Source organism: Fusarium oxysporum, chromosome 2 (assembly GCF_000149955.1).
Source record: "Fusarium oxysporum f. sp. lycopersici 4287 chromosome 2, whole genome shotgun sequence".
NCBI classification, from domain to species: domain Eukaryota; kingdom Fungi; phylum Ascomycota; class Sordariomycetes; order Hypocreales; family Nectriaceae; genus Fusarium; species Fusarium oxysporum.
The window spans coordinates 2153640-2178742 of NC_030987.1; the positions used below are offsets into that span (position 1 = coordinate 2153640).

Sequence of the window (25103 nt, forward strand, 5' to 3'; positions counted from 1 at the left end):
CTCTGCAGTGTCTTCGCCTCAGCTCATCATGGCTGCCTCGACCCCCGCCAGCCCTCTTCTCTCTAACCAGAAGAGTTCCGAGCTTCAGGCTGTTCTTCACCCACTCGTCCTCCTCACCATCTCCGATTACATCACACGACATACTCTTCGTCAACAGGAAGGGCCCATCATTGGCGTCTTGCTAGGTCAACAAAATGGTCGCGAAATCACAGTCGAGCATGCCTTTGAAGCTCATACCCGACAAGAGCCCAATGTACAAGGTGGATACCTCCTCGATGCCACGAAATTCGGCGCACGGTTAGAACAGAGTCAGTAAACTCGTCCATGCTATCATCATCTCCCTCTAATTATGTACTAGTGATCACTGTCCACAAGGATAGACACCTCGACCTCGTTGGATGGTACACCCTTCTACCTTCTTCGGGTCCGACCCCGACTATCCTCCCGATCCATAATCAGATTCTCGAAGGCTGGAACGAGTCAGCCATACTCCTCGGATTCCACCCGGAACAGGTCCTTGATCACTCCGTCGGTGGCAGACTTCCACTCACCATTTACGAGAGCAATTATGAAGTCGACGACCCAAAGGCGGATAACGATGGAGAGGACAAGAAGATGGATGACGGGGAGCCCGCTCTCAAGCTCAAGTTCAGAGAGCTGTCCTACTCGGTTGAGACCGACGAAACAGAGATGATCAGCATGAACTACGTTGCTGCTTCAGGAGGAAACGCTGCTGCCGCTCCCCAAAAGGAAGACAAGCCCTCTTTGTCCATCGAGTCAAATGGCAAGGGCAAGCGCCGGCTAGTAGAGAGCCACGACGAAGATCACAACAAGGCGATTGCGCAGGATGATGAGGTTGTTCTGACGCCAGAAGAGGACGAAACAATTGCTGCCCTCACAGCAAAGGCCAACGCTATCAAGATGCTCCAGTCCCGAATACTCCTTCTCACCACTTATCTCGAGCGTCTTCCTCCCTCGTACATCAACGGTGACACAGCCGATTCCAGTAGCATGGACGCCGACTATACCACTCCATCAGCGACAGTGCTTCGCCGGATCCAAGCCCTCGTCAGCCGCCTGGACCTCGTCATTCCCTCAGACAGAGCCGCATTTGAGCGCGAGATGCTCCATGAGGCAAACGATGTTAACTTGGTGAGACTCCTCAACGGCATTGTCCAGAGCGTCGGCCAGGCCCGCGACGTTGGCAAGAAGTTCCACGTTGTCGAAAACGCAAAGGCGTCGCACCGTCGTGGTGCTCCTCCTGGCCCCGGGCAGGATTTCGTCATTGACCCAGCGGCTTATAACATTCGTGGAGCTGGCGATATCCTGATCTGAGATTGCTAGATATACGCGTGAAGGCACGATGACGCGTACGACAGAAACGACTTAGTTACATTCAGCCGGGCGTTTGGTGTTTGAGGTAGATTACAACTTCAAATCGTGTTTTAGAGATGAATTAAAGCATAGACTAGTTAGCCATATCGTATTCACGAGTCTAGTTGTTTGTGGGGATATCCCGGCTTCATGGGTTAAGTTAAGATAGGGATCAAGTGTTCATGTTAATATCGTGGACTATGTCTGCTAGGACGAACTCCTTACCAACCCGTTCTTCCAGCCCGTTAAGCCACTTCACATCATATTTGGTATCTCTCTAATCAAACCCAACCACCTCCAAGCTACCAATATAGTAGCTGGTATCTTCATAACAGAGAATCTATTTACGCGCCCCCCATGAAATACGCCACTGGAATATGTAGCTTTTTGGATATCTTTGTCTATCATTCATAAGTCGTAAAAAGGCAATCTTGAGAAAGATTTTATGCCTCAATAACAATCTTCAGGACAAGTTTGCCCTCGTCGTCACTGGTGCGTGTTGCTAGCTCAAATGCACGTTGTGCCTGATCGAGGCCCTTGAAACGGTGGGTAACCATGTCGTCCAACGAGGGCAGGCTGCAGCCAGAGGGATTCGCAGCTTGCGAACACAAAAGTCGAATACCGGTGGGATATGTGTTGGAATACCGGAATACGCCCAGGATGTCAATCTCACGGAGGTGGGCCACGGAGAGAGGGAGAGTCTGGATCGGAGTTCCCATGCCCACCATGATTACTTTGCCGCCGGCTTTGGTGGCATATAAGCTCGTGTGCATGCATACCTCCTTTCCAGTGCACTCGAATGTGACATCCACACCATCCTCATCCTCCTCAAGCATGAAGGTACCAGCAGGGTTTGATGAAGCAAGGATATCCGCAGCCAATGATTTGGCTCCGTCGAAGCGGCTTGCTGTTGAAAAGGTACTGGCAGGAGTAATGATACCAGTCTCGGGTGTAGAGATTCCAGAAGAATAGTTCGATGAGTTCAAACGGGACAGGGGGGTAACAAAACCATGAGTTGCAAATCCACGGCTTATGGCATAGTTGACACGCCCAGCATCGATATCAGTGATTGTGACCGAGGTGCAGCCTGATTGACGAGCCATTGCGGCAGTCAACAGGCCAACGGTGCCGGCACCGATAACAAGGGCAGTGGAGCCCGGCTCCGGCCTGGCACGGTTCACCGCATGGATAGCTACAGACAGCGGCTCGAGGAGGGCGGCGGCCTCGAACGAGACGTTATCGGGCAACCTGCATTCGGGTTAGTAACCAGGGCTGTCAAGAGTATCGTGTTGAGCTTACTTGTGGCACCAGACAGCGGGATGGTTAATCCTCTCTTGCAATGTGCCTTGGTAGTGAGGGTAGGTTTTGGCACTGCTTCTGAAACGCAACTTTTTGCATAGGTTATAACGACCTTTACGGCAAGTGCCGCAGTTTCCACAAGCAACACCAACTTCAAGAGCAACTCGGTCGCCCAGCTTGAAGCCACTCACTTGAGGACCAATAGCAACAACTTCACCGGACGATTCATGGCCTAGTGACAGTGGGTGACAAGCACAGAGATCGCCATTGGCAAACTTCTTGTAGTAGGATACATCTGAACCACAAATGCCAGTCGCCTTGATAGCGATTTGAAGCTCGCCTGCCGCTGGAGCCTCGATGGTTCTTGTTTCCTGGAACGCGGTAAGTCAGCCAAGTGTTCGGGTAGGGCTGAATCGACAGCAACCATGGAGGTTATCGGGGTCGGCTTACCAGTCGCAGATCGCGGGGACCATGCAAGACAGAGGCACTGATGCTCAATGGCTTCGATGGACCACCGGGTAGATGCGTTGGTGCGATCTCTCCCGTAGCAACTGGGGCCATAGCTGTCAACAATAACGCTTGAAGCGTGGGATAAAGGTGGGATGTTGGCGAGAATGGAGACTTGAGGTCGGGTGATGGCTTGATCAGTTGCCGTTTGGGGCAAATACAGCAAAGGGGATTGGCTGGTGGAGAGAGATGGAAACGTGGGAGACGGCCAGCGCGTGGGGGTAAGGGCGAATGATAGCTCGTGGAGGCGCTCCAAGTGCCAAGTGCCTAGGTGGTAGGTTGGTGTAAGATATAGAAGTATATAAGACTTGAATTCCTCGAGCTGTTTGGCACGAATGCTTGAGCCGGTTTGGGCAGGTAAAAAGGCTCACGGCTATGTATCGTTGGATCGAGGAAGAATGAGCCAAAGGAGATGGGTTCCCACCCCTTAAGTAGATAACACTCCTCGCCAGTAACCTCCGGAGCAATTCGCCAGAGAGTCCGGATCGGAGAGCAATCAGAAGCAAGGGCGTGCGCTCATCATCAAAATGCTCAGTGCCAAGGTGGAGCGGCGTCTGGAGGCGTTTGAATTGGGAGGGAGAAGGCCCAGTCAGGAAGCAACAAGCTATCGGTGGGAAACGAGGAGCTTTCCGTTAGGTGTTGTCATATCGCAAACTAGCTGCAGGACTTAGCACGATGGCAATGGCGTATCGGCAGAACGACAGCCCCTGATGCTCAAGAGAGCAAGATGGTCGCCATGTGCCTGGGCCGAGGCCGGACCACCAAGCAGAATTGGTGCATGTTTGGCGGACGAGCCTGTAGCAGGCGGGCGTCTTGCATGCACAGATGGGGCGTCACTGAGGGCCCTGATGCTTGCTCGCGGGGCGCGCTATCAAGGGTCTAATAGCGGCGTCTACTTCCTGGGTCGTCCTGGAAAATCGTGGACAGGGACATTGTAGTAGGTGGTTTGGTGAAAGGTGTCCAGGCTAGCAGAACACCATGCCGCTGACAGAGGAGGGCTAGAAGGCGTGCTGCCAGAAGAAAATGAGTCTTTCATGGTCACGACTTACACGAGTGTTGAGGTTTTGGACAATGCTGGCCACTACTGGTGCCCGCTCTAAAGAGGAAACAAGATCATCGATTGTGACGAACGTGTGCCGTAGATACTGTTGCATGCCTCCGTGGCGGAAGACGGCCAGGTGTACCGGGGGCCATGTTTGTCCTACTGTAGCCATGCACAAGCAGCATCGTGGTGTGGTCCCTAATCAGCCCGAGATCGCGGTGAGTGAGATTGTGGGAAGACATCCATGACAGTTGCAGAGTGCCATTGACGCACGTGTCTGGAACGTCAACGATTGCAGTTAAAGACAAGGCATTGCTTGATATCGACTTTAAACAGAGGATCCCAGTGTGAGAAAGGCTGGCCAAGCTTGAGTGTCCGTGCAAATAGCGGTCTCATCGACATGGACAAAAGGAACATCATTTCGACAATTCCAACTCTCAAGAGCTGTTGTCAACGGTTTTCCAACCGTCGTCAGCCACCAGCCAATGGATACGCTATGTTAAGTCGCAGGCTGCAGGGCTAGACAACGGGCCGAGTCATATCCCCCGTATAGTACTTCTGGGACATGAAGTGAATTTGAGAAGTGATCAATTTGTCTCAAGAGTTGATGGTGGCCAAGGATGGCTTGCTGCGAGAATGTCAAGGCCAGCGGAGGCATGCTTGATTCTGCAATGCTCGTAGGTCAAGCTGAAGAAGACTGATGAGAGAAGAGAGCATACCAGATGAGGTACCAGCATTGTTCGGTGCAAAGGTGGCCACAGAGGTTCTCTTGTCTCAACTGAGCCTTTCCTTTTTGATAGTAATCTCCTACAGTACATGTATGTAGGTATGTACATGTGTTTCCGCATTTGCCTGCTAACCTTGCCGGCCGTGTATCACACCAATCGGGGGATATCCATCCCCTCCAAGTTCCAGGAGGAAGGCAGAACTTTAACTAAGAACCAACCTTCCAGTCCTCAGTCCTCTTTTTACCTCAGTCGGTAGGTCCTGTTTGAAACATCTTGTGCTGTACATAACAGTGCCTCGGGGTTGATTTCTCGCTGGAACAACCAATGTCTGGCTTTAAAATAAACTGAAGAATATTACACGATAAACGATTTGAAGGCTTAGGGTGTTATCAATCAAGATTTATACATAGCCGCTTATCACCTCCACTTGTCATGTCGTGCCTTATCAAGGATTCCAAGGGCCAAGGATCAACCACAGAAGAAGCAACACGATGTCGACAGTAAATCTACAGTTGGCAGGGATCAGAGGGTCAAACCCCGGACCCCATACGTATGGTCCAGCCCTCCCTTCGTTTGGCGGGGATGGGGTAGGACTGCTTCCGCCATATTCTCAGTTGTCTTCACCACGACAATCTGTTCTCTCCCGATGGGGGTGAGAGTGAATGATGGTATCCAGGTGTGGCTATATTGTCTCCCGCCAATGAATTCATCCATGACTTAGGAGTGTTATATGGGCAAAAGCCAACAATGGTACGCCTGATACATGTTCTGGTTGCCAGCAGGCTCATCATAACATGAAAATTTTCAACAGCCAACACACGAAAAACATCTGCACGTCTTTTCTTTCGCCTAAGACCAGGCTAAAGCTTGCATCAACAGCCAAGACTGGGTCATCCCAGGGTTATTTGGGCCATTCGGATGTTGAGAAGTTTTCTAGAATGCAGCTCGCTCCATCCTTGCCGCAAACTTCAGCTTGATTCAAACCCAACAGCTTAAGTGCCGACACTGTGTGCTCAATTCCTGACGCATTGACTTTCTGTCAAGATGAAATATTCCGTTGTTCTGGATAGCCACTACAAACAACAAGAGAGTTGCACAACTGATTGGCCTACGGTAGCTATCTTACTGCACGTCTATTCTAAGGGTTAGCCACAAGGTGCAGAAATGACGAGATGCCATGCGCCTGGGGTTCCACTACTTCATCCCAACCCCTGGATGTGACAGACCCCAGCCGGAAGTAAGTTCTGATAACCGTCAATCGCGGTTAAAGACGCCCAATGATATTGATAGCCTATTATTATTATTATTCAGGCTTTATGCGAGGATTCCGACAACTGATCTAACGTTTTGGTCAACATCAGAGAGTAGGTACGTCCTTCAGACTAGACGATCTGAAGACTTAGTACTCTGTTGCTCTCGTAAAAGAGCATATGGCTACAGCCCAAGGCATGAATGGACAAATAACTTGCTCCCACACAGTTCAGGCCATGACAGTCGCCAAGTAGGGTGTAATGAAACGTGCTATGCGTAGGGAGACAATCGCAATCCCTTCAGACCGCCTCTTCCTTGAGCACGACATAGTATGTACATGCTTGCTTGGCCTCACTCAATCAGGCATCGTCTCATTACAAGAGCAGACGGAGAGCGGAATACAAATGCTAGCACGCAAACTCTATTCTAAGAGAAGACAAACCATGCAAGACACATGTCAGCTCCCTCCTACAGTATGTACTCAGGAAGAAGGTTATGGACACAGCCAACCAGCTGCACATGTGTCTCAAGGCAGTATTTGATAGGATGCCAGTCTCAAACCTCCGCTTGAGGCCTTCGTTTAGAAACAGCCCTATGAGTGCTGTCCGGCAACTATTGGAACCTGCAAGACTGGTTGGTTCAATTTTTGGGCATTGCTGACAGTCTTGTTCATGCAAGATTGGCGGGATATGCTATTCCACTGAGGTTGAGAGCCTACGCCATTACTCCCAATGCTTTCAGGCTGATACAGCATATGTGTACAGCAGGTTTCGCTATAATCGTCATAGAAATGCAATCTACATACCACCTCCAGAGTCTCGAACAGATGTTCTGTACGACCGTTACATGGCGTAAAGTGTTTTTCTGCAGCTTGGCCTCGGTCAAGATTATAGTCAGGGTCTTCCAGACCGGATTTCAGCATCAGACGAGGTATATCCAATGAACTCAAATTATCTTATCTATCAATGACTTTCTCAACATGAGGACACAGGCTCATGTGAACAATGAAGCATACTCCTCCGACCTCATTTGTGATCATGAATAACGCTCTGATGAGTCTTTGTCACAGCTTTGACTTGATACGCCAGTCATCACGTCGCATCCTCCACAATTGGGAGCTGGGAGATGTGCAGTCTTCCTTGTAACCAACCCACCAACTCTATACACCGCCATCCCTTCAAGATCGAACGATGGTGATAAATGACAATGAGGTTCCGGCAGCGCAATGACATTATCAAAAGTATAGTGTTGCTGTTACACGGCATTTCCATACACACCACGGCGTTGATATAAATTCATGAGGCCTCAGACAAATAGAAGACCACAAACGCAACGATAAAGAAAATCAGTTTTACATATGACACCAGGCTCAGAGCAATGCTATCAAAAAGAGGAGGGAATCTGATGCAAGCCCCTCATTCATCATCAACATAGTGCACTCGTTGCTGTTGCAGCTTAGAATGTGCTGGCCGCCAGCCGGCTCGCAGCATTCCTAGCATCCACACGATCCTCGTCATCCTCTTCGCTGACACCCTTAAGACCGGCACGGCCCCCCGTCTGTCGCCCTTGAGCTGTCTCGGTGCTCTCTTCGCTCTCGCCCTCCTCTGACACCTTGCTGATGAGACTGCCCGACACGCTGCGACCCGTGGCATCTGAACGGCGAGGAACGCCACTCCAAGAGTCACCCTTGGGGCCTTGACTGGCTGCGAGACTCGATCGACGCACGGTAGGATGCGACTCACGACCCAATCGGCTCAATCCACCGGAGGCGTCAATTGATCGAATATCCGGTCGGACTGTCTCCAGCAGGGCCAGAGTCCGCCTCTCAGCTTCAATCTCTCTGAGCACATATTCCCTAATGCTCAGACGTAGATCAGCAGAAGTTCTCGAGAACCACTTACGACGCTCCTGGACCAAGTTTTGGGTGACACGGTTGGTCTTATTGTACAAGTAGGTCTCGTGCTGACGAGCGTCGTCCAATGCTGTGATGGCCTCGTCCACCTTTTCGCGGCGAACACTCGAACTGGCCTTGAGGCGATCAGCCGCATTGAGCTTGCTACGGGTAGCTTCCTGAGCTTGTAAGAATTCGCGAATCAGAATCTGTCGGTTGGTAAGGGACTCCTTGACAATGAAAGCGTCTTGTGAGTGATATTGGAATGGGTCGCCAATAGTTGTAGCCTCTGCTGTCGCTTGGGCAGCATGATAGTCGCCGACGGTCTGGACGACTTTACCCAGCTTTCGATATGCATTTGCCAAACCAGGATGGGGTTCCTGGACATGCATACTTGTGAGTTTAGCACCGTAATCGGCTTCGGAAAGGCCAAGTCCTAAAGATGTTCAGTATGCTGGACTTGTGCGGTCTGTCAGAAGCTTACCCCTCCTGGCCTTGACCAGCTTATCAACCTTGTGGCCGGCATCCATGCTACCAAGATAAAAGAGCTTGACGGTTGGACGTGCATCCGCAAGCTCAGGGGTATCATCAGGGGGTGGAGCGAACTGCTTCAAAATCTTTCTACGGACGCCTGTCGCTGGCTGCTTCTTCTTCACCATGGGGCTATAACCAAAGTCACTCTCCACAAAGAGTACCATCTCGTCGTCCCGCATCAGGATTTCGTTACCGCAAACGTAGTTCAACCACCGCTGCATCAGGGCCTTGACCCGAATCTCGTCCTCGTCTGTCCCAGCTCCAGCCGAGGTCAGAGGCGGCGGGACCGCGGGGACAAACACCTCTGGATTCGCAGATATCAGATGATCGGCGAGTTTAACAAACTCGGAGTGTAGACGGCGAACATCTCGGAATTGAGTTGTTCGAAAGCGGGGAATGTTGGTCTGTGACTTGTCAGTCCATCATGGGGGTATAAAAAGAACTCAGAAATCGTACGTGAACATCGAATCGGAGGATGGGATCCTTCTTGCCGGTGCGTTCAAGTCCCGTAATCTTGGCTTGGAGTCGATACTGAGGCCCAGCCGGTTTTGGGGGGTGCTGTTCCTGTCCAGACTGTGAAACCGTTGCACTAGCCTGGTTTTGTTGCTGGCTATGTGCTTGAGATTGTCCATCCTCCCCAGCTGACGGTTCAGCGGCTGTGGATTGCGACTGCGCCTCTGAGGTGTTCAGCGTACCTGAAGCCTCAGTACCATCTTCAGTGCCGGAGGCTGTAGTCGCAGTCCCTGGACGCTGGAATTCTTCAGACTGAGATGCAGACTGGTCCTGAGACAGGCCATTCGAGGATTGTGTGTTGTAGCGAAAGGGAGGAGGAGCATCAGCTGAGGCGGGATTGAAGGCAGCAATGTTGTTTCGCGATGGAGACGACACAGGGGAGTTGCCCCATGGTGAATCGCCAGCGGGATCCTCCACGTCGTGGATCGTGGAGCTGTAGTCCATCGCAAGTGAAATATCAACGATATAATTTGGCGATTGTGTCGGTTGGGCGATTGTTGATGGGAGAGAGAAGCTGGGGGAATGACGTTGCGTTGGTTCAGCGCGCGCTTGACCTAAGTCCAGTCGGTGGTCGGCAGGGACGGACGGGGGTAGCGAGCAGGATGGAGGTGGAGTACGGGTACCAAATTGAGCCGGCGAGGAGCTGCCCGGATCCAAGCTGATGGGCACTTTAATGGATTGATAGCACGACAATAGTAATTTATACTTCCTCTCTTCCTACAACCCTCGAGACTCATTGTCTTCAATGAGTACCTTGTGTCTTAAAGTTCTATGAACAGAAGTCGCCCCAGATATCAGGTAGCCCATTATAATACAACCTATCCTTGCCTTTCATCGCTCGAGGCGTTTCTCTTCCCGCAGGTTGCAGCCATTCCCGTCTAGGCTGGGAGCTTACTTATGTACCTTACCTAGGCCCATGACACCTGACTGGCATCCATTGCTTCATTGAGGTGAACTCCCACTACTGTCTAGCCACTCTTATCTTATCAGCGCCCTAAAAAGTTGTTAGTGATGAGGGGCCTGGAAAATGTTTTGGCTCGACATCACTGGTGAAACTTTGTCAACTTATACCTTTTTTTTTTGCGCCAGCAACCTAAGTGACCTTCTCAGTCTTCTTACATTCGTTCTAACATAAAATCTTCCAAACTGACGCCCATCTAATATTCAACAATGGGTAAGAAGCGAGCGCGCGAAGAGGGCAAGGATGTCCCGCCGGCTGATGTCGACAAGATGGACGAGGACGGTTCTGATGACGAGGTAGGCAAAATGCTTTCAAAGTTGTATGCACATCCTACTGATTGCATCAAAGGACTTCGATATGGTTGACGTTGATTTTGAGTGGTTCAACTTTGACCCCGAGGTTGACTTCCATGGCACCAAGACCCTCTTGCGACAACTATTCGATGTTGATGCGAATCTCTTCAACATGTCTGCCCTCGCCGATCTCGTTCTCTCACAACCCACCATTGGTTCCACCATCAAGGTTGACGGAAAGGCCACTGATGCCTACGCTATGCTCACTATTCTCAACACGGTTGTCCACCAGGAAAAGGAGCCCATGAACGATATCATCAAATACCTGATCGAGAAGGCGCAGAGTAGCTCGCCACTGGCACCCATTGCCAACGTTCTCAGTAGTGGAAAGCACGTGGGACTTGTGTTCTCCGAACGCCTCATTAACATGCCTTCCGAGCTGGCCCCACCACTCTATTCAATGCTTATCGACGAGGTTGAGGCTGCTGTGGAGGACAAGGAACCCTACGATTTCACTCACTACTTGATATTGTCCAAGACATACCAGGAACTCGAGTCTAAGTTGGATGTCGAGAATCAGAAGCGCAAAAAGGCAAAGGAGGAGGCCGGCATTTATTATTTCCACATGGAGGACGAGGTGCTACAAAAACACGCGGTGGCGCACGGCAACTTCAATTACACAAAAGAGGACGAGTCGGCGGCAGACAGTAAACGGGCATTCCAAGAAATGGGCGTCAAGGCGCATGGGCACATGATTCTTATCGAGGCGAACAAGTTCCCAGGGGCGGTCAAAGCTGTTAATGAATATCTCAGTGCGGCGCAATAGATGAGATGAAGCTCAGGCACTTGGTTCTAGCCTTTGCATCAAGTATTCCACCTCGACTTCCTTGGTCAATGGGATAACAAAGTCCTTGTACATTGAAACAACAGCGTCGACATCGATTTTCGCCGCTCCCTCGGTTCCGTCGGGGATGGAGGGATCCTTGCCGTATGTCAGAGCCTTGAGTCGTAGTCGCTCAAGGACCTTCTTCTCCACTGCTGCATTAGTGATGGATTCAGCGATACCCTCCCGATCTTCAGCCATGATAAGCCGAATGTACTTTTCCTCGTCCGATCGGAACTTGGACTCTGCGACAAACTTGCCGAAGTGAATGCGTCGTGATAGAGCTTGTAGACAAGCAATATCGCAAGTTGCGGTTGAGCCGTAGTTTTCTTGAGACTCACCCCGCTCCTCGCGTCCGAAATCGGGGCACACTGCGGGGAGAAACTTTTCGGTATAGAATTTCTTGATCTTGTCGTTCACATTGACGTTGTTCTCATGCAAGATCTTGGGGTAGTTGAGAGGCTTCAGTATTGGGTTTTGCAATGCATCGGGGAAGAAAGGATATTCGTCAGGCGACTCGAAGCGTCGGATAAGGGATTGTAGCTTCTCCTGTTCGCGAAAATACCAGTCGAGGAAGCTCAGGTTCGCTTCAGGTAATTCCACAGCTCCAGGAACGTAGATCGTCTAGAATGATGACATGGTTAATTATCGTTGTTATGCAATCTGGGATCTTTCGGCTGGACCGGGGTTTGCATGAGGCGTTCTAATCCCACTTACACCATTCAATGCGAATTGCACTCTCTCGATCAGATGGAAGGTGATTGTGTCCTCAAGACGACTACCAATGTCAGTCCGGGTGCTCAATGGCAAAATAGGTGCTATGGGAAGCCGGGAGCAGCTCATACATAAGTTGGAATCGGATTCGGGCCAGATCCAGTGCGTGTGCGGCATCGGCCATGTTGATAACGGTATCCATACTGGTTCTGATTAAAAAAAAGAAAGGAATTGAACGCCGAGAAGATGCGCTTCTGAGGTGTATGTATTGACCTGAACAATCCAAAGATTGGATCCAGATCTGATAAAAGACAGAAATTGGGTTCGATTTAAATCAGTGTAATGAGTCGTACAAAGTCAATATTGAAGTACCGAAGGGTTAATCACCACCTATACCTAGGTTAGTTGGTAGCAGAAAGCGGGCACGGAAAGGCTGGAGCACTGTACTAAAAGATTGCAAGCCATGAGATGGTCGGCATGAGTCCAAAGGGAGGAGGGCATGGGCGGAACTAGAGCCGGTATTTCCCTTCCCTTCCTCCCACTTCCTGCGGCACGATAAAATTGAGCATGGAGGGGTAAGCTCGGCCTTGAACGTCACCGGGAGAGCATTAAAACACCTTACAGGGCACAGCTTCACCTGTGCGCCACTATCCTCGCAGCCCCCAGCGATCATTCCAGCAGTTCCAGCGCTGTGGCAGAAGGTGTCGCATGAGCCAATTACAGAGGGATGCCATCCAATCCTGCTCTTGCCCACATTAGCGTCTCGGATCAGAAGCCTCCCAAGCCCAAATCCAAGCCCGTTCGGGTCTTTTTTGCCCTCCACCTCAATAACCAAGGTTATCCCGGCGCGCGTCATGATAAACTCCTCGTGAGCTACCAAATCTTTTGATTCTTCCTTGTGCGAAGCCTCAGCGTCAATCTTCCACCTCAATCCAATCGCTCCAAGGCCCTCCGATTCTCTTGAGCTTCTGCACCTCCGCCAGGAGCTAGGCCATGGCGAACCAAGAGACTCACTATGGCTTCGACGAAGGCGGAGATGACGACCAGTCTATTGTGTCGGTGTGTAGATACCTACTCGAGTTCCATTGTCTCTTGTCATACGGACCGCACATAGCTAACCTCAATGCTTTGTTTCTTGGGTAGACGCGCGGACTCGAGGCTTTCAGTCGAAAGGTCACAACTACAGCTACTCATTTGATCGGTCCCAATGCCGAAGCCACGGCTCATCATTACCAAACCGCGATGGCCGAGGTGCACAAACAAATGAAGCGGCCGACGGTCCAGCGAAGCATGTTCGCGATGGCCAGGACAACCCCAACCGACCTCATGCGCTCCAGACTTTCAACGCACGAAATCCAGCATCGCGCTTTGACATACCTTCCCGATGAACTGCTTGCCAATATTCCTGAGCATGACAATCCTTACTCGCTGTTTCAGGGTTTCCAGGCCAGCTTCCCCGAGCTGACTGACGAGGGCAAAAAGTTCCAGCGACGAGTCACCCGCGGTCGCAAGATGCTGGAAGATTCAGATGGGACCCCAGGAAGCCCCAAAAAATTGACTCAATTAAAAAAAGAGAAGGCTGCCATGATGCATGAGTTTGGGCTGTTGGGTACTCGTAAGAGCATGGCGAGCTACGAGATTCGAGAAATCGATAACAAAATCGCCAATCTCCACGGCATGCGAAGAATTATTCTGGACAGGCTCGCTGGGTTGGAACAGGATGAAGCTATGCTGGAGCACGACAGTATGTGATGTGCCAAATACGTAACAAGACTCTACTGACTTGACAAGTTTCCGAGATGGAACTCCGAGTTGATGAGGCGCAGGCGCTGGTTGATGAGGCGGAGGAAATCGCACGAAACACACGAACCCAGGACGAGCAAGATCTGGTTGGCGATGCCGATGACCACGATCAAGAGTTCATGTCCCAGTCAGTTTATGATAAGATTCCCTCCTCAGAAGCAGGTAGCACGCCCCGGAAAACGAAAAAGGTCCATCGTAAGAAGTCAATGCCCATTCTGCACGAGCATTTCGAGCCTGGCACAGCCATTCGCGAGCTCCGAGCACACAAGGACACGATTACAGCTATTGATTTTGACGCCCCCTTTGGTACTATGGTTACTGCTGCGCTGGATGATACAGTTCGCGTTTGGGATCTCAACGCTGGTAGATGCATGGGTTATTTGGAAGGACACACTGCTTCGGTACGCGCCTTACAGGTTGAGGATAACATTCTCGCAACGGGCTCTATGGATGCGACCATTCGACTCTGGGACCTCAGTAAGGCGCACTACGACCCTCACGGCGGCTTGGGAAAAGACGACGATGAGGATGCTATCGCTTTTGGAACGGATAACCACCTTGAACCCCCACCTGGTAGCATGGCTGATTGCCCTCTGTACACGTTGGAATCACATGTCGACGAGATCACAGCCCTTCACTTCAGAGGCGATGTTATGGTTTCCGGTTCTGCAGACAAGACGATTCGCCATTGGGATCTTGAAAAGGGCCGTTGCGTGCAAACATTAGACGTTATGTGGGCGGCAGCAGCGAGTATGACGACTACAGACAGCGGGTGGCGACCTACGGGGCGGTCTCAGAGCAGTTCAGCCGACTTCGTGGGTGCATTGCAGGTCTTTGAGACGGCACTTGCTTGTGGTACCGCAGACGGCATGGTGCGACTTTGGGATCTTCGAAGCGGCCAGGTCCATCGCAGTCTTGTTGGTCACACAGGTGCAGTTACGTGTCTCCAATTCGACGATGTGCATCTGGTGACAGGAAGTGTAGATCGAAGCATCAGAGTACGTTGCCCTCTTGTATTCTTCAAGTACACTGTTACTAACTGTGACCACAGATTTGGGACCTTAGAACAGGGTCTATTTACGACGCATATGCATACGACAATCCAATCACAGACATGATGTTTGACGCCCGAAGAATCGTCAGTGCTGCTGGTGAGGACGTTGTCAAGGTGTACGATAAGGTGGAGGGACGACAATGGGAATGCGGCGCCGGCATCACGGCCGCTGAAGACGGTAAGACTCCCGCCATCGTGGAGCGTGTACGTGTAAGAGATGGATATCTTGTTGAAGGCAGACGAGATGGTGTCGTGGGAGTATGGACGAGCTAAGATATACGCGTGTAATCTGTAAAAGAAATAATGAAATCCACTCATGACGACTTGAATCATGAGCAGCGCTTTGATCGTTCAGTGTGGCTTTATAAACAGAGTACGGGCAGAAATTGCTGGAATAGTTCACTATACAAAAATAGACGCTGGCTCGATGTTAATTACTTGATCAAGACGCTCTAGTAGATCATGTTGACGAACATTGTGTGTGAAGACACCTTACTGTATCTCATTGGATGCTTAGTACGACCAATTTCACGGTTAAGCGGTGATGTCTCAATCCGTGCTTTTACACTGTTATTGATCACAACACTTTAGTCCTGGCAGATGACAAGCGTCTTGAAACAACATTGCCTTTCAACTAGGCTGATTTAAATCTCATTGTTAATTATATCTTTCCTGGAACATGTCGTCAGCGGCATATGGGAAAATTCTCGTCAGGTATTTCGAGATAACTCAAGAGCTCGTTAAGGCACCAGACGCTCAGCCGAAAACGACAAATGCAGGCTCTTCAGGACCTGGAGGGTCCGAAGGGGTTTCTGAGGGAGTTTTAGGAAAATCGACAGATCACGCTGCGCATACAGATCCCACAGCAGATGCCATGGTTCGACTTCTTGCACGACAGGCTCATACGTTGATCACAATCCACAATGATTTGACGTCGAATAAGAGTATCGTCAACATCAATCAGGATCTTCTCAAAATAAGAATAGCAGACTTGATCTCCATCTCGTCATCCAAGTTTTACGCCTACCGTTACGATCTCCTCCCTGTCATATGGCGTCAGATATATACTGACGCTTGCATCCTTGACTCTTTTAGCCTCATTGTGCAACCACTCACAATTGATAGCATTGTCCCAGATAAGCTTCTAGATCTTGTCGTTGAGAAGCTTGACAGAGCACTCATCACGGCTGGTGGTGGTGGACGACAACAATGGCTTGAGGAGATGATACGGATCCTTGAAGTAGCCTGGACGGCGAATGGGGAGCATGAGAGGCCAACAAAGCGTCAAAGATATGACACTTCTACGCAATGCTTTTCCAACTACCGGCCTCACGGACAACCGAGGCTCTCACCTACGAGGGAATGTCCTCGACACTCCGGCTGGGCAATGCCGCAGTTTGAAGACTACATGAATAGCAACAACGGAGAGCCTCGGCCTGTTATCTTCACAGATTTAATTGCAGAGTGGCCTGCTCTCACAGACTGCCCCTGGAAGGATCCCGAGTATCTCCTCTCTCAGACCTTTGGAGGGAGACGTCTGGTACCGGTTGAAATCGGTAGAAGTTATGTTGATGAGGGTTGGGGACAAGAACTTATCCAGTTCCGCGAATTTCTTGCTCGTTATGTTACAGGAGAAACAGAGAGCATTGGCTATCTCGCCCAGCATAACCTCTTCCAGCAGATCCCTTCTCTTCGTAACGACATATCCATCCCGGACTTCTGCTGGGTCGACGTCCCACCTCATCCAACAACTCCGTCTCTAAATCAGCCGCCGGTTGACATGCCCCAGCTCAACGCCTGGTTCGGCCCAGCGCGCACTATCACGCCTCTTCACACCGATGGCTATCATAACCTGCTCTGCCAGGTCGTTGGAACAAAATATATCCGTCTGTATCCCCCTCGCGCAACACATGCGATGCGGCCGCGGGCATCTGAGCATGGTGTTGATATGAGCAATACGAGTGGATTGGATGTGGGGGTGCTCGAAGAATGGGATGAGAAACCCAAAGATATGAATGACGAAGATGTCCAAAAGATGAGGAAACAGCTCGAAGGTATCGAGTATTGGGAGTGTATCCTTAAACCAGGAGACACACTGGTTATTCCTATCGGATGGTGGCATTATGTGAGAAGTCTAAGCGTGAGCTTCAGTGTAAGCTTCTGGTGGAATTAATAGGCCATGGGGGCCAAGTAGATCCATGGGTGAATTTCACATGCATCTGCAGGAGGCTGATACACACATTTCAGCGACTGTAATGTGATAAAACGACAATGCGGGTCGCCAGCATTGTCAATCCATTGCCTATGGACAAGACTCTGCTGATCCAAACTCCTGTAGATTTTACAGAATATCAAAAAGACTTGTGATCCCTTTGTTACCCAGCTGTCGATGCATCATCCACGCTCTCACTCGTTCCTTGGGCCTCTCTCCGAGCTTTCGCCCCAGCCTTCAATGTCTCCCACTTCTCACGATACTTGTCCAAAACCTTTTGCATCTTTCGGTTGTCCTTTTCCAGTCGCTCCATCTGTTTGACGGCTGCGGTTAGCTGTTCTTCCAACTCTTGGTTCTTGCGTCGTAGGGATTCATCGGCAACTTTGCTGGTATGTGGTGAAGCAGTGGGCGATCCAGGGCGCATGAGACGGTAACTCTCAGCAAGAGCCATTGCGGAATTCTGAGCACTGGCTTCAAAGGCGTGGAGCCGCTTGGTAAGCTTATCTAGCGTGTCCTTGAGAGATTTATTTTCAGTGTATAGCTCTTCGATGATGTTGTTGAAGTCCTTGTCAGTGCGGGCACGGCCAATACGACGCTTGGCTCCGGGCGACAGCGGGGGTGCTTCTCGGGCATCCACAAAGTCATCGTCATCTTCATCAGGAACATCGAGAAGATCACTGTGGGACGATGCCCCGAGTCTTCTCTTTTCCTTCTCGGCAAAGCTGAGAATATTTGCATAAGACATAGTGTGGCCAGTAGTGGGTACAACGTAGAAAGAATCGTTAGCTCCGTGCCCTTCTCTAACAAGAGCCTGCATGGTTGCCTTGGAGTAGATCTTGCTAAGGTCTGGTTCTAAGACCTTGGACGGGGACGCCTTAAGGTGACTACGTTTGGGACTGGGAGACATTTCTGGGGAGTCAGGTGTTTCTGGAATGGTGGATTCCTCTTGGATCAGTGGCAGACCAGCAAATGCCAAAGGTGCTGAGATCTTATTGATGAGACTCCCAAAGGTGTTGTAGAACCGAGTATATCCTCCGTCATCACTGGTTGCCGCAGAGGAAGTTGTATCGGTGCGTGGGGACGATGAGGCTTTACCATAACTATCGGATCGTGTGGTTGCAGGAACAGGTGGTACCCACGTCGGTTTGCCAGGCTGGTGATCGATGATAGTCTGCATCTTGGCCTTGGTTCCGCGAGGGTGTGAGGCTGCGTCTAGATTTCCGGGAGCTTGGTCATTGGAAACGCTAGGCGCGAGAGGTTGGCCTCTGTACTTTGATCGGATGCCACGAGCGGTAGCCAAGTTACTGGCGATAGAAGAGGACATCTCCCGGGGAGCATATCTGCGCTGGGTGGGAGGGGACAGTTTCTTTGACGCCGTAGAGTCCTTCTTGTTTTCCTTCTTGTCGTCCGCATCTTGTGTGGGGAGATTCGCTTTGGTTGACGAATCCTTCTCGTTGTGATCGGCATCGCTGGCCTGGGAGGTGGGTTCGGTCGGTCGGTTTAAGATCTCGGCGATCCTGCGATGGTGTTGTTCTAGGAGCTTCAGTGTTCGCAGAGCTTCGATGCTGGAGGTCGACCTGGCAGCGTTGGCGAACTCGCCAGCAGCCTGAGTATGTTCCGTGATTGCGACTGTGCTGTCGGAGGAGTGGTGAGCGACACTCGCGGCGCGCACATGATCGTGTGCTTTTACAAGCGGGGATGAGTCCATTGTTCCATAGGTAGTTAGTTTCAAGAGAGCTTGGTTTGTCCTTGGTGTGCTGTTTAATCTTTTGAATTCGTTATTGAGTTGTCGGTAGTTGGTTGGGTTGTTATCGTAACGTGATGAGGTCAAATGTGGGGAGGCACAAGACCACTGGTGATGGCGTTTGAGTGGCTCCGGGCCCAGATATGTAGTCTCTACCTAGGTATTCCAAGTTGGCGAGGACCCTGACGGATGGGAGAGCGACACTCAAGCTTATATAAATACATGGCTCATAGGTTGTCTACGGCATTTTGAGGGTCTAGTTACACGAGATCTTACTACCAAGAAGGCATCTACACCTAGGTCAAAGGCCAGATGGAATAATATGGAAGTCTTGCTTTCCTCTTGACGCAATCAGTCGCTCATACCAGCAGTAACATAGCCCAAGCAGTGTCTAGCACAATTTAGCTTTTGGCGGGGTTAAGATTAATTGCCTGCTAGACGCCCAGGCACGCAGAAAGTGATCGGGAATTTCATGACGACACTGACTCACATGTGGAGAATGACAGCGGATTATATAAGAAGATAAAGCACTAGTGTAATGTATTTCAATATGTACTGTAACCTTTTTGCGTATAAGCAGTTTCCTTGGTAAAGATGCCTGATTTATGATGTGCATCTGTCATGGCCTTGGCCTGGTCCTTTTACCCGAAAGCATAGTAAGGTACGAACTAAGAACAATACGAAATTTTATATAATAAAATCACAAGTTCCCCCGACAAATAATGTCATTCTTAGACATATATTATGACTTTGAGCTTTCTCTCTATGTTGGTAAGCAGATTAGAAACTTGTAACCCCGAGGTTCAAACCAATGCATAAACTTTGGTGGTATTGGATCGTGAACGAGTCCAGTCTACTCCACCAGAGGATAATAGATATTCACGAATTAACATAACTCTTTTTCATAGAAGCCCTTCTGGCTTTTGTCCTTGCCGCTTCTTTCCCTTCTCACACATATGGCTGAGATATCCACTGCGACTTAAATCCTGACTAAATAAAACACTCTGTTCCTTTCATCATTCTCGTATAGCGAACCTCGTACCTGCCTTGTGCAGATGTGTAAGGTAGATGTCACTACGCCACAGAGTCTCACCCAGCTCTTCCACCAACTTCAAAAACCCCATTGTTTGGCCAGAGCTTCAGCAGGGATCAAGTCTGACTGGTCCCACCAGCTAAGCATCCACGGATATCATCATTGGCGCCCTCACTGGTCCACTTCACAGGGATATGTACGCGGGTTCATCGGTTAAGTTTAGAGCTTTCGGTGGTTGCCTGGTTGATTCGGACTCTAATATGCCTACACCAACCGAAATACCTACGGGCTTGCGAGCTAATTCACATCCCCTGAAGTCACCCTTTATTGATAAAAGCCACAGGCTTGGTTAAATGCAGCACGCACCCACTCAGACACAGGTTGGAAACCACGCAAGTTGGATACCACCCAATCGAGGGAGGAATTCCACAGAAACCAAATCGAACAAGACTTGACCCGACTTGGCGTAGTCCAAGACCTCGTAGTCTGGCCCGTCATATAGTTAAACCATTTGGGCTAAAACAAACCAACGACGTCAACTCTCTTATCCTTGGCTCGATCGCCATCTAGCTTTCCACGACAAGACCTCAATACTTCCGAGTCCGTATCCTTCAACCTTTATCGAATATTGAAAATAGATAACCCAAGTTTGTCATACGAAAACCCTTACGAGTTCTGTCAACCACGACCAGCGTTCCTCAAGGCAGCCGCTACATCGAGCACATCCACTCCAACACCTCCCAAGCACGCAACAACGAGCGATTCCGGCTTGATCCCTTATATCCTATTCGTCCTTCGACAGCAGGAGGCTGCGGTACGCGGCGACTGCGACTGCAACGATGTCAACGACTTTGGACAACAGCAGCAACACTGGGCTGAACAAGCTGCTGCCAAAGTCAATATCCTCCAAGCGACTTCGAAGAAAACAAGACCGAGAACAGCCAGGGCTGTCCTATGACGATGCTAGCGTCTTTGCACATTCACAGTCGAGCCGGGAAACCTTAGAAAGCGACGGCACACGCTCTGGGCACATTGCAGGAGATGAGGATGAAGGAACAAGCCAGAGTCATCGCTCCTATGAGTCCGATGGGGACGAATCGTGAGTTTTATTAAATTTCCTTGTCTCTCTCTGTTCTGTTTTTGTTTCGCTTCTGTTTTTCCCCTACCGTCATCAACTGGATTCTTCGTGGCAATGATCGTCGGTCTCCATGCTGTTTTTGCCAGTCTTGTTGCGTGGGAACAGCAGCGAGGCTGAGACCCCTTCGGTCAGTATCTGCGACATCCATGCTTAAAGTTCCCAAGCTCGTCTGGCGAACATACCCCTGATTCTTCATCAATTTCCTTCAGCAATGGACCGGTGTCAACTACTTCTTCTACAATGGCGCCACCATCTTCAACTGTGCTGGAATTGAGCACCCTTTCCAAACACAGCTCATCTTACATGCTTCCCAGTTACCTCTCTTACAACGTCGCTATCCTCTTGCTTTGTTTTGTTTCTGGTTATTCTCGTGCCCGGCAGGCTTGGCACATCTGCCGTCTTCCCTGTGTCCACTTCCCTAGCAAACTCCACTTATCGGTGTTACCGTCTGTGCTCTCTACTGCATTTGATCAATCTAACTGGAGCCGTCGTCACTCTTTAGATCCAACTCTCGACACCCGCCGCCTTTCTCGACTCATCCTTCTCAAATAGGCCACCTAACGACAAACTCTTCCATTGTACAGGCGAAGTATCAACCAGAATCACAGCCTTCGCTTTCAGACGTCGAATCCAACAGTAGTGCTTCAAAATCGTCAACGTTCCCAGCATCGCGAACAGACTCCATCGATTCAAAAGACCCCCGGATCGGCCGGAGTAAGACGGGCTTGCTCCCTCCCCAAAGTTCCGCTCGTCGTTCACCATCACCTGCTGGTAGACTCAAGGGTATATTCAAGCCCAAGAAGAGCTCTGGGAATAACTCGAGTCCAGAGCGTCGCCCAGCAAGCGAGCCCCAGCCATCGTCTGAGACTCGCGACGAACAACAGCCCACCATCTTGGTGGATCCTGATACTGATCAAGACTTCCCGGTTCTCGAGCCACCAGCTGTAGCTAAGGTTGCTTCGCCCGAAAGACGAACGAGGGTACAGCCCAAGGTTGACACGAATATCCCGCCTCGAACTCCTCCAAGCGGTGACAAACCTGCCCCGGTTATAGTAAACACCCCACCTACACCTACTGAGTTCGCCAACAAATCCGGCCAGTCGTCTCCCGACAGGAGGTCCTTCTGGAGTAGTCCAGGGAACAATTCGGGTACAAATGGCCGTCCTTCCTCTCAGAACATGAGTGCGAACAGGAGGAGTCGATCGAATTCACAAAACATCGGCCCCAGCAAACTCTCTAACATTGTATCCGCTCCCTTGACACCAACCCAAGAGAGTGGTGAACCAACGCCTACGGCGAACCAGAACCCTTCAGGCGGCTTCTTCTCGTCTATGATTTCAGCTGCCCAGAGCGCTGCCAATTCTTTCAGCAACACCAGTCTGAATATTGGCGGAAACAAGTCTCGAAGCGTGACTCCCAACATACAGGAAACGCCCGAACCCGACGATATCCAAGACAACGCCGAACCTGCCCCAGCTGCGCAAATGGCGGACAAGAAGGAAAACAGAAAGTCCGCAGTGTCGACCATTGGTGCTGGTGAGCTGAGTCTCAGCCAGCTTGGGCTTGCCGAAGCTCCCAGCCTTGTCGCATCTCCAATCAACGCCAGGTTCCCCGATGTGTCTGACACGCGTGCTCGGTCTGAATCTGCCCCCGTCGATTCTCCAGTGAGTCCTGTGGAGTTTATTCCAGAGGAGTCTTCCAGTCGCCCACGCTCACTCTATGAACCCGTGAGCCGTGAACGCACGCCTCCCCCTCCGGAGTTTACGAACAAAGAGAACGGCGTGCAAAGAACATCCAGTCTCCGAAGTGCTCTCAAACAGAGCCACAGGAAGCGTGGAAGCTCTGTCACGACTGGAACCACCATAGGAGCTGCGATTGCAGCTGCCAATAGCTCACTAGCGCATCCAAATCTGAGCGCACCCAAGCTTACAGGATTCGCTATTGCCAGTAAGAAAAGAAATCGCGATTTTCACGATTTGTTTAAGAGTGTGCCAGATGATGACTATCTCATCGAAGACTACAGTTGCGCCTTGCAGAGAGAGATTCTCGCGCACGGCCGCCTTTATGTCTCAGAGGGTCATCTCTGCTTCAGCAGCAACATTTTTGGTTGGACAACAACACTCGTTATGAGCTTCGATGAGATTGTATCTGTCGAGAAAAGAAGCACTGCACTGCTCTTCAAGAACGGCCTGATGATTTCAACACTGCATGCCAAGCACATTTTTGCCAGTTTCACAAGCCGGGATGCTACATACGATCTGATCGTGAATATATGGAAACTTGGTCACCCTACACTCAAAAGCACGCTAAATGGTGTGAGACTTGAGGGCACCGGTGGCGACAAAACGGAAAAGGTTGATGCTGAGCCTCCCGTGGAGGATGAGACTCGCGAGGGCTCAGAGACAGATGACGAGAGTGATGATGAAGAGGAGTACTACGATGAGGATGTCCACGAGGAGATGCACAATGCTAGCATAGCTGCCGAAACTAAAACCAACGGAGCAGATGCTGATGGTGAGAAGGCTGCCTCCAGGAAAGCATCAGGAGCAGCGCTCCCAAGTGGGCCGGCATCTGAAGAGTCACCGCCCCCTGCTGGAGGCTCCGCGGACTTCCCAGGCCCAGCTGCTCATGCACCCACTGAATGCGGTGACACGGCATCACATTATGACAGAGTGGTTGGCGACGATATTATTCCGGCACCACTTGGCAAGGTGTACAATCTCATGTTTGGCCCAGCTTCAGTTACATTCATGTCGAACTGGCTATCGGGAGAGCAGAAGTGCTTAGAGCTGCAAATGGAGGACAAGAAGGGCCTTACACTGGATAACAGAACACGAACATTCTCGTACATCAAACCACTCTACGGCTCGATTGGACCAAAACAGACTAAGACTATTACCTCGGAGACATTAGAGACTCTAGATCTCGAGAAGTCGGTCAACCTTACCTGCTCAACCCAGACACCAGACGTGCCGAGTGGCAATGTGTTCGCGGTCAAAACCAGGTACTGCCTCTCGTGGGCCGAAAACAACGCCACTAGAGTGCAGATGAACTGTACAATTGAGTGGTCCGGCAAGAGTTGGCTGAAAGGTAATTGCAATAACTCTTTATATTAACCAGATTCGATGCTAACATGGTCCAGGACCTATCGAGAAAGGTGCAACTGATGGCCAGACTACATACGGAAAAGACCTGTTTGCAGCTATCAAGGCAGCAGTGTCATCCAAACCAGGAGGAGCAACGCCGGTAGCCCCAGCACTTAAGGGAGGCAAGAGGAAAGGCAAGAAGGCCAAGCTTTCGCAGTCAAATACTGGTGTTGTCGAGACCAGCGTTGCGCCCAAGCGGCCTGCTCAGACAAGTTGGGGTGTTCTGGAGCCTGTACGAGGAATCCTGGAGCCAATTGGAGACATTGTTCAACCTCTTCTCACTGGAAATGTCATGTATGGACTTCTGGTAGGGTTGTTGGTTGCCACGTGGTTTGGATTCGGTTTCACTCCTAGTCGAAATGCTTCCTACGGTCGCGAAATTGGGGGCGTCTACCGACCGGACAGGATTGCTGCTTATGAGGAGATGTGGCGAAGAGAAGACAGTGAGCTCTGGGATTGGTTGGAGGAACGTGTCGGGATGGACCGTCTGCAAAGCGACAACGTCGGGGCACGCAAGAGGGCAATGGAACCAAAGACAGTCGAAGAGAACTTGCGCGCAACTCGAATGGGTGAAAAAGAGGTGGAGGAAGCGATTCGGGTCACAGAGGAAAAACTAAGAGTACTGAAGGGAGTTATGGAGAAGAAGAGCAAACCTGGCAGATCGACTGGTGATGATGTTCGATCACGGGGAGTATAGAAATTGTGTATATTTTAGTCATACATCATAGCCTGACGGGAGTAATCAGCGAGCTCCTTTGTTCTTTTGTCAACTGCCTTTGTAACAACAAAAAAGCCATTGAATATATCTATTAGACGGGTCAAGCATCTTTTCTATGTCAGGATGGGGTGGTATTCCGTCAGTGGTTGGTTACACAACTGGTGATGGGTTTCTACATGACGAGGCCCGTGATGGTCAGATTGGTCAGCCTTATGCAAGCAGGCAAGCCAGTGGCATTCTTGGCTCAGGATAAGGAATCTGAGCG

General features: G+C 50.5%; 10 protein-coding genes across 18 annotated transcripts; 5 read left to right on the forward strand and 5 right to left on the reverse strand.

Annotated features, from left to right (window-relative positions):
• FOXG_06302 (uncharacterized protein) lies at window positions 1-2598 on the forward strand. The gene is made up of 2 exons (XM_018384901.1): window positions 1-308; window positions 359-2598. The coding sequence occupies exons 1-2, from the start codon at window positions 29-31 to the stop codon at window positions 1333-1335; spliced, it is 1257 nt and encodes a 418-aa protein (XP_018242069.1). The 5' UTR covers window positions 1-28; the 3' UTR covers window positions 1336-2598.
• Window positions 412-4550, reverse strand: FOXG_06303 (L-iditol 2-dehydrogenase). The gene is made up of 3 exons (XM_018384902.1): window positions 3124-4550; window positions 2674-3044; window positions 412-2622 (listed from the first exon to the last, which is right to left on the reverse strand). The coding sequence occupies exons 1-3, from the start codon at window positions 3232-3234 to the stop codon at window positions 1818-1820; spliced, it is 1287 nt and encodes a 428-aa protein (XP_018242070.1). The 5' UTR covers window positions 3235-4550; the 3' UTR covers window positions 412-1817.
• A 2515-nt stretch (window positions 4551-7065) lies between these two features.
• FOXG_06305 (uncharacterized protein) lies at window positions 7066-9992 on the reverse strand. 2 transcript variants are annotated; one of them, XM_018384904.1, is made up of 4 exons: window positions 9322-9992; window positions 9083-9267; window positions 8577-9030; window positions 7099-8528 (listed from the first exon to the last, which is right to left on the reverse strand). In XM_018384904.1, exons 1-4 carry the CDS (start codon window positions 9581-9583, stop codon window positions 7657-7659), a joined length of 1773 nt encoding a protein of 590 aa, XP_018242072.1. In that variant the 5' UTR covers window positions 9584-9992; the 3' UTR covers window positions 7099-7656. The 2 variants fall into 2 exon arrangements, with proteins under 2 accessions (XP_018242071.1, XP_018242072.1); XM_018384903.1 differs by having other exon boundaries at window positions 7066-8528; window positions 9083-9992.
• A 14-nt stretch (window positions 9993-10006) lies between these two features.
• Window positions 10007-12178, forward strand: FOXG_06306 (protein BCP1). 2 transcript variants are annotated; one of them, XM_018384906.1, is made up of 3 exons: window positions 10034-10089; window positions 10149-10396; window positions 10449-12178. In XM_018384906.1, exons 2-3 carry the CDS (start codon window positions 10310-10312, stop codon window positions 11217-11219), a joined length of 858 nt encoding a protein of 285 aa, XP_018242074.1. In that variant the 5' UTR covers window positions 10034-10089; window positions 10149-10309; the 3' UTR covers window positions 11220-12178. The 2 variants fall into 2 exon arrangements, with proteins under 2 accessions (XP_018242073.1, XP_018242074.1); XM_018384905.1 differs by having other exon boundaries at window positions 10007-10396.
• On the reverse strand, window positions 10990-12459 carry FOXG_06307 (chorismate mutase). Of its 3 annotated transcripts, XM_018384908.1 has the most exons (4): window positions 12433-12459; window positions 12122-12380; window positions 11994-12054; window positions 11048-11900 (listed from the first exon to the last, which is right to left on the reverse strand). In XM_018384908.1, exons 2-4 carry the CDS (start codon window positions 12190-12192, stop codon window positions 11232-11234), a joined length of 801 nt encoding a protein of 266 aa, XP_018242076.1. In that variant the 5' UTR covers window positions 12193-12380; window positions 12433-12459; the 3' UTR covers window positions 11048-11231. The 3 variants fall into 3 exon arrangements, with proteins under 3 accessions (XP_018242075.1, XP_018242076.1, XP_018242077.1); XM_018384907.1 differs by having other exon boundaries at window positions 10990-11900; window positions 12122-12458; XM_018384909.1 differs by having other exon boundaries at window positions 11091-11900; window positions 11996-12054; window positions 12122-12434.
• A 131-nt stretch (window positions 12460-12590) lies between these two features.
• On the forward strand, window positions 12591-15333 carry FOXG_06308 (mitochondrial division protein 1). 4 transcript variants are annotated; one of them, XM_018384910.1, is made up of 4 exons: window positions 12591-13049; window positions 13134-13734; window positions 13782-14791; window positions 14845-15333. In XM_018384910.1, exons 1-4 carry the CDS (start codon window positions 12984-12986, stop codon window positions 15118-15120), a joined length of 1953 nt encoding a protein of 650 aa, XP_018242078.1. In that variant the 5' UTR covers window positions 12591-12983; the 3' UTR covers window positions 15121-15333. The 4 variants fall into 4 exon arrangements, with proteins under 4 accessions (XP_018242078.1, XP_018242079.1, XP_018242081.1 ...); XM_018384911.1 differs by having other exon boundaries at window positions 12643-13734; XM_018384913.1 differs by having other exon boundaries at window positions 12643-13049; window positions 13134-14791.
• A 72-nt stretch (window positions 15334-15405) lies between these two features.
• Window positions 15406-17229, forward strand: FOXG_19216 (uncharacterized protein). Its single transcript, XM_018399416.1, has one exon. It carries the CDS (start codon window positions 15527-15529, stop codon window positions 17018-17020), a length of 1494 nt encoding a protein of 497 aa, XP_018242082.1. The 5' UTR covers window positions 15406-15526; the 3' UTR covers window positions 17021-17229.
• On the reverse strand, window positions 15498-18964 carry FOXG_06309 (uncharacterized protein). The gene has a single exon (XM_018384914.1). The coding sequence runs from the start codon at window positions 18765-18767 to the stop codon at window positions 17223-17225; it is 1545 nt and encodes a 514-aa protein (XP_018242083.1). The 5' UTR covers window positions 18768-18964; the 3' UTR covers window positions 15498-17222.
• Window positions 18965-19819: 855 nt separating this feature from the next.
• FOXG_19217 (uncharacterized protein) lies at window positions 19820-19927 on the reverse strand (the record flags this gene model as incomplete). Its single annotated transcript, XM_018399417.1, has 1 exon — window positions 19820-19927. One exon carries the CDS (start codon window positions 19925-19927, stop codon window positions 19820-19822), a length of 108 nt encoding a protein of 35 aa, XP_018242084.1.
• Window positions 19928-20118: 191 nt separating this feature from the next.
• On the forward strand, window positions 20119-25019 carry FOXG_06310 (uncharacterized protein). 2 transcript variants are annotated; one of them, XM_018384915.1, is made up of 3 exons: window positions 20119-20935; window positions 21477-24064; window positions 24117-25019. In XM_018384915.1, exons 1-3 carry the CDS (start codon window positions 20676-20678, stop codon window positions 24815-24817), a joined length of 3549 nt encoding a protein of 1182 aa, XP_018242085.1. In that variant the 5' UTR covers window positions 20119-20675; the 3' UTR covers window positions 24818-25019. The 2 variants fall into 2 exon arrangements, with proteins under 2 accessions (XP_018242085.1, XP_018242086.1); XM_018384916.1 differs by lacking the exon at window positions 20119-20935 and having other exon boundaries at window positions 21274-24064.
• The last annotated feature ends 84 nt before the right edge of the window (window positions 25020-25103 follow it).

Bases quoted from the DNA above. Each gene is read 5' to 3' on its own strand.
- FOXG_06302 (XM_018384901.1), top strand. From the start codon at position 29: ATGGCTGCCTCGACCCCCGCCAGCCCTCTTCTCTCTAACCAGAAGAGT. The intron at 309-358 runs GTCAGTAAACTC...ATTATGTACTAG, and splicing joins CGGCGCACGGTTAGAACAGA to TGATCACTGTCCACAAGGAT.
- FOXG_06303 (XM_018384902.1), bottom strand. From the start codon at position 3,234: ATGGCCCCAGTTGCTACGGGAGAGATCGCACCAACGCATCTACCCGGT. The intron at 3,045-3,123 runs GTAAGCCGACCC...ACCGCGTTCCAG, and splicing joins GTCCCCGCGATCTGCGACTG to GAAACAAGAACCATCGAGGC. The intron at 2,623-2,673 runs GTAAGCTCAACA...ACCCGAATGCAG, and splicing joins CCCGCTGTCTGGTGCCACAA to GTTGCCCGATAACGTCTCGT.
- FOXG_06305 (XM_018384903.1), bottom strand. From the start codon at position 9,583: ATGGACTACAGCTCCACGATCCACGACGTGGAGGATCCCGCTGGCGAT. The intron at 9,031-9,082 runs GTACGATTTCTG...GACAAGTCACAG, and splicing joins TCCTCCGATTCGATGTTCAC to ACCAACATTCCCCGCTTTCG. The intron at 8,529-8,576 runs GTAAGCTTCTGA...GAACATCTTTAG, and splicing joins GCTGGTCAAGGCCAGGAGGG to GACTTGGCCTTTCCGAAGCC.
- FOXG_06306 (XM_018384905.1), top strand. From the start codon at position 10,310: ATGGGTAAGAAGCGAGCGCGCGAAGAGGGCAAGGATGTCCCGCCGGCT. The intron at 10,397-10,448 runs GTAGGCAAAATG...ATTGCATCAAAG, and splicing joins AGGACGGTTCTGATGACGAG to GACTTCGATATGGTTGACGT.
- FOXG_06307 (XM_018384907.1), bottom strand. From the start codon at position 12,192: ATGGATACCGTTATCAACATGGCCGATGCCGCACACGCACTGGATCTG. The intron at 12,055-12,121 runs GTATGAGCTGCT...TGACATTGGTAG, and splicing joins CGAATCCGATTCCAACTTAT to TCGTCTTGAGGACACAATCA. The intron at 11,901-11,993 runs GTAAGTGGGATT...TCATCATTCTAG, and splicing joins TGCAATTCGCATTGAATGGT to ACGATCTACGTTCCTGGAGC.
- FOXG_06308 (XM_018384910.1), top strand. From the start codon at position 12,984: ATGGCGAACCAAGAGACTCACTATGGCTTCGACGAAGGCGGAGATGAC. The intron at 13,050-13,133 runs GTGTGTAGATAC...TTTCTTGGGTAG, and splicing joins ACGACCAGTCTATTGTGTCG to ACGCGCGGACTCGAGGCTTT. The intron at 13,735-13,781 runs GTATGTGATGTG...TGACTTGACAAG, and splicing joins AGCTATGCTGGAGCACGACA to TTTCCGAGATGGAACTCCGA.
- FOXG_19216 (XM_018399416.1), top strand. From the start codon at position 15,527: ATGTCGTCAGCGGCATATGGGAAAATTCTCGTCAGGTATTTCGAGATA.
- FOXG_06309 (XM_018384914.1), bottom strand. From the start codon at position 18,767: ATGGACTCATCCCCGCTTGTAAAAGCACACGATCATGTGCGCGCCGCG.
- FOXG_06310 (XM_018384915.1), top strand. From the start codon at position 20,676: ATGTCAACGACTTTGGACAACAGCAGCAACACTGGGCTGAACAAGCTG. The intron at 20,936-21,476 runs GTGAGTTTTATT...GTCACTCTTTAG, and splicing joins GAGTCCGATGGGGACGAATC to ATCCAACTCTCGACACCCGC. The intron at 24,065-24,116 runs GTAATTGCAATA...AACATGGTCCAG, and splicing joins CGGCAAGAGTTGGCTGAAAG to GACCTATCGAGAAAGGTGCA.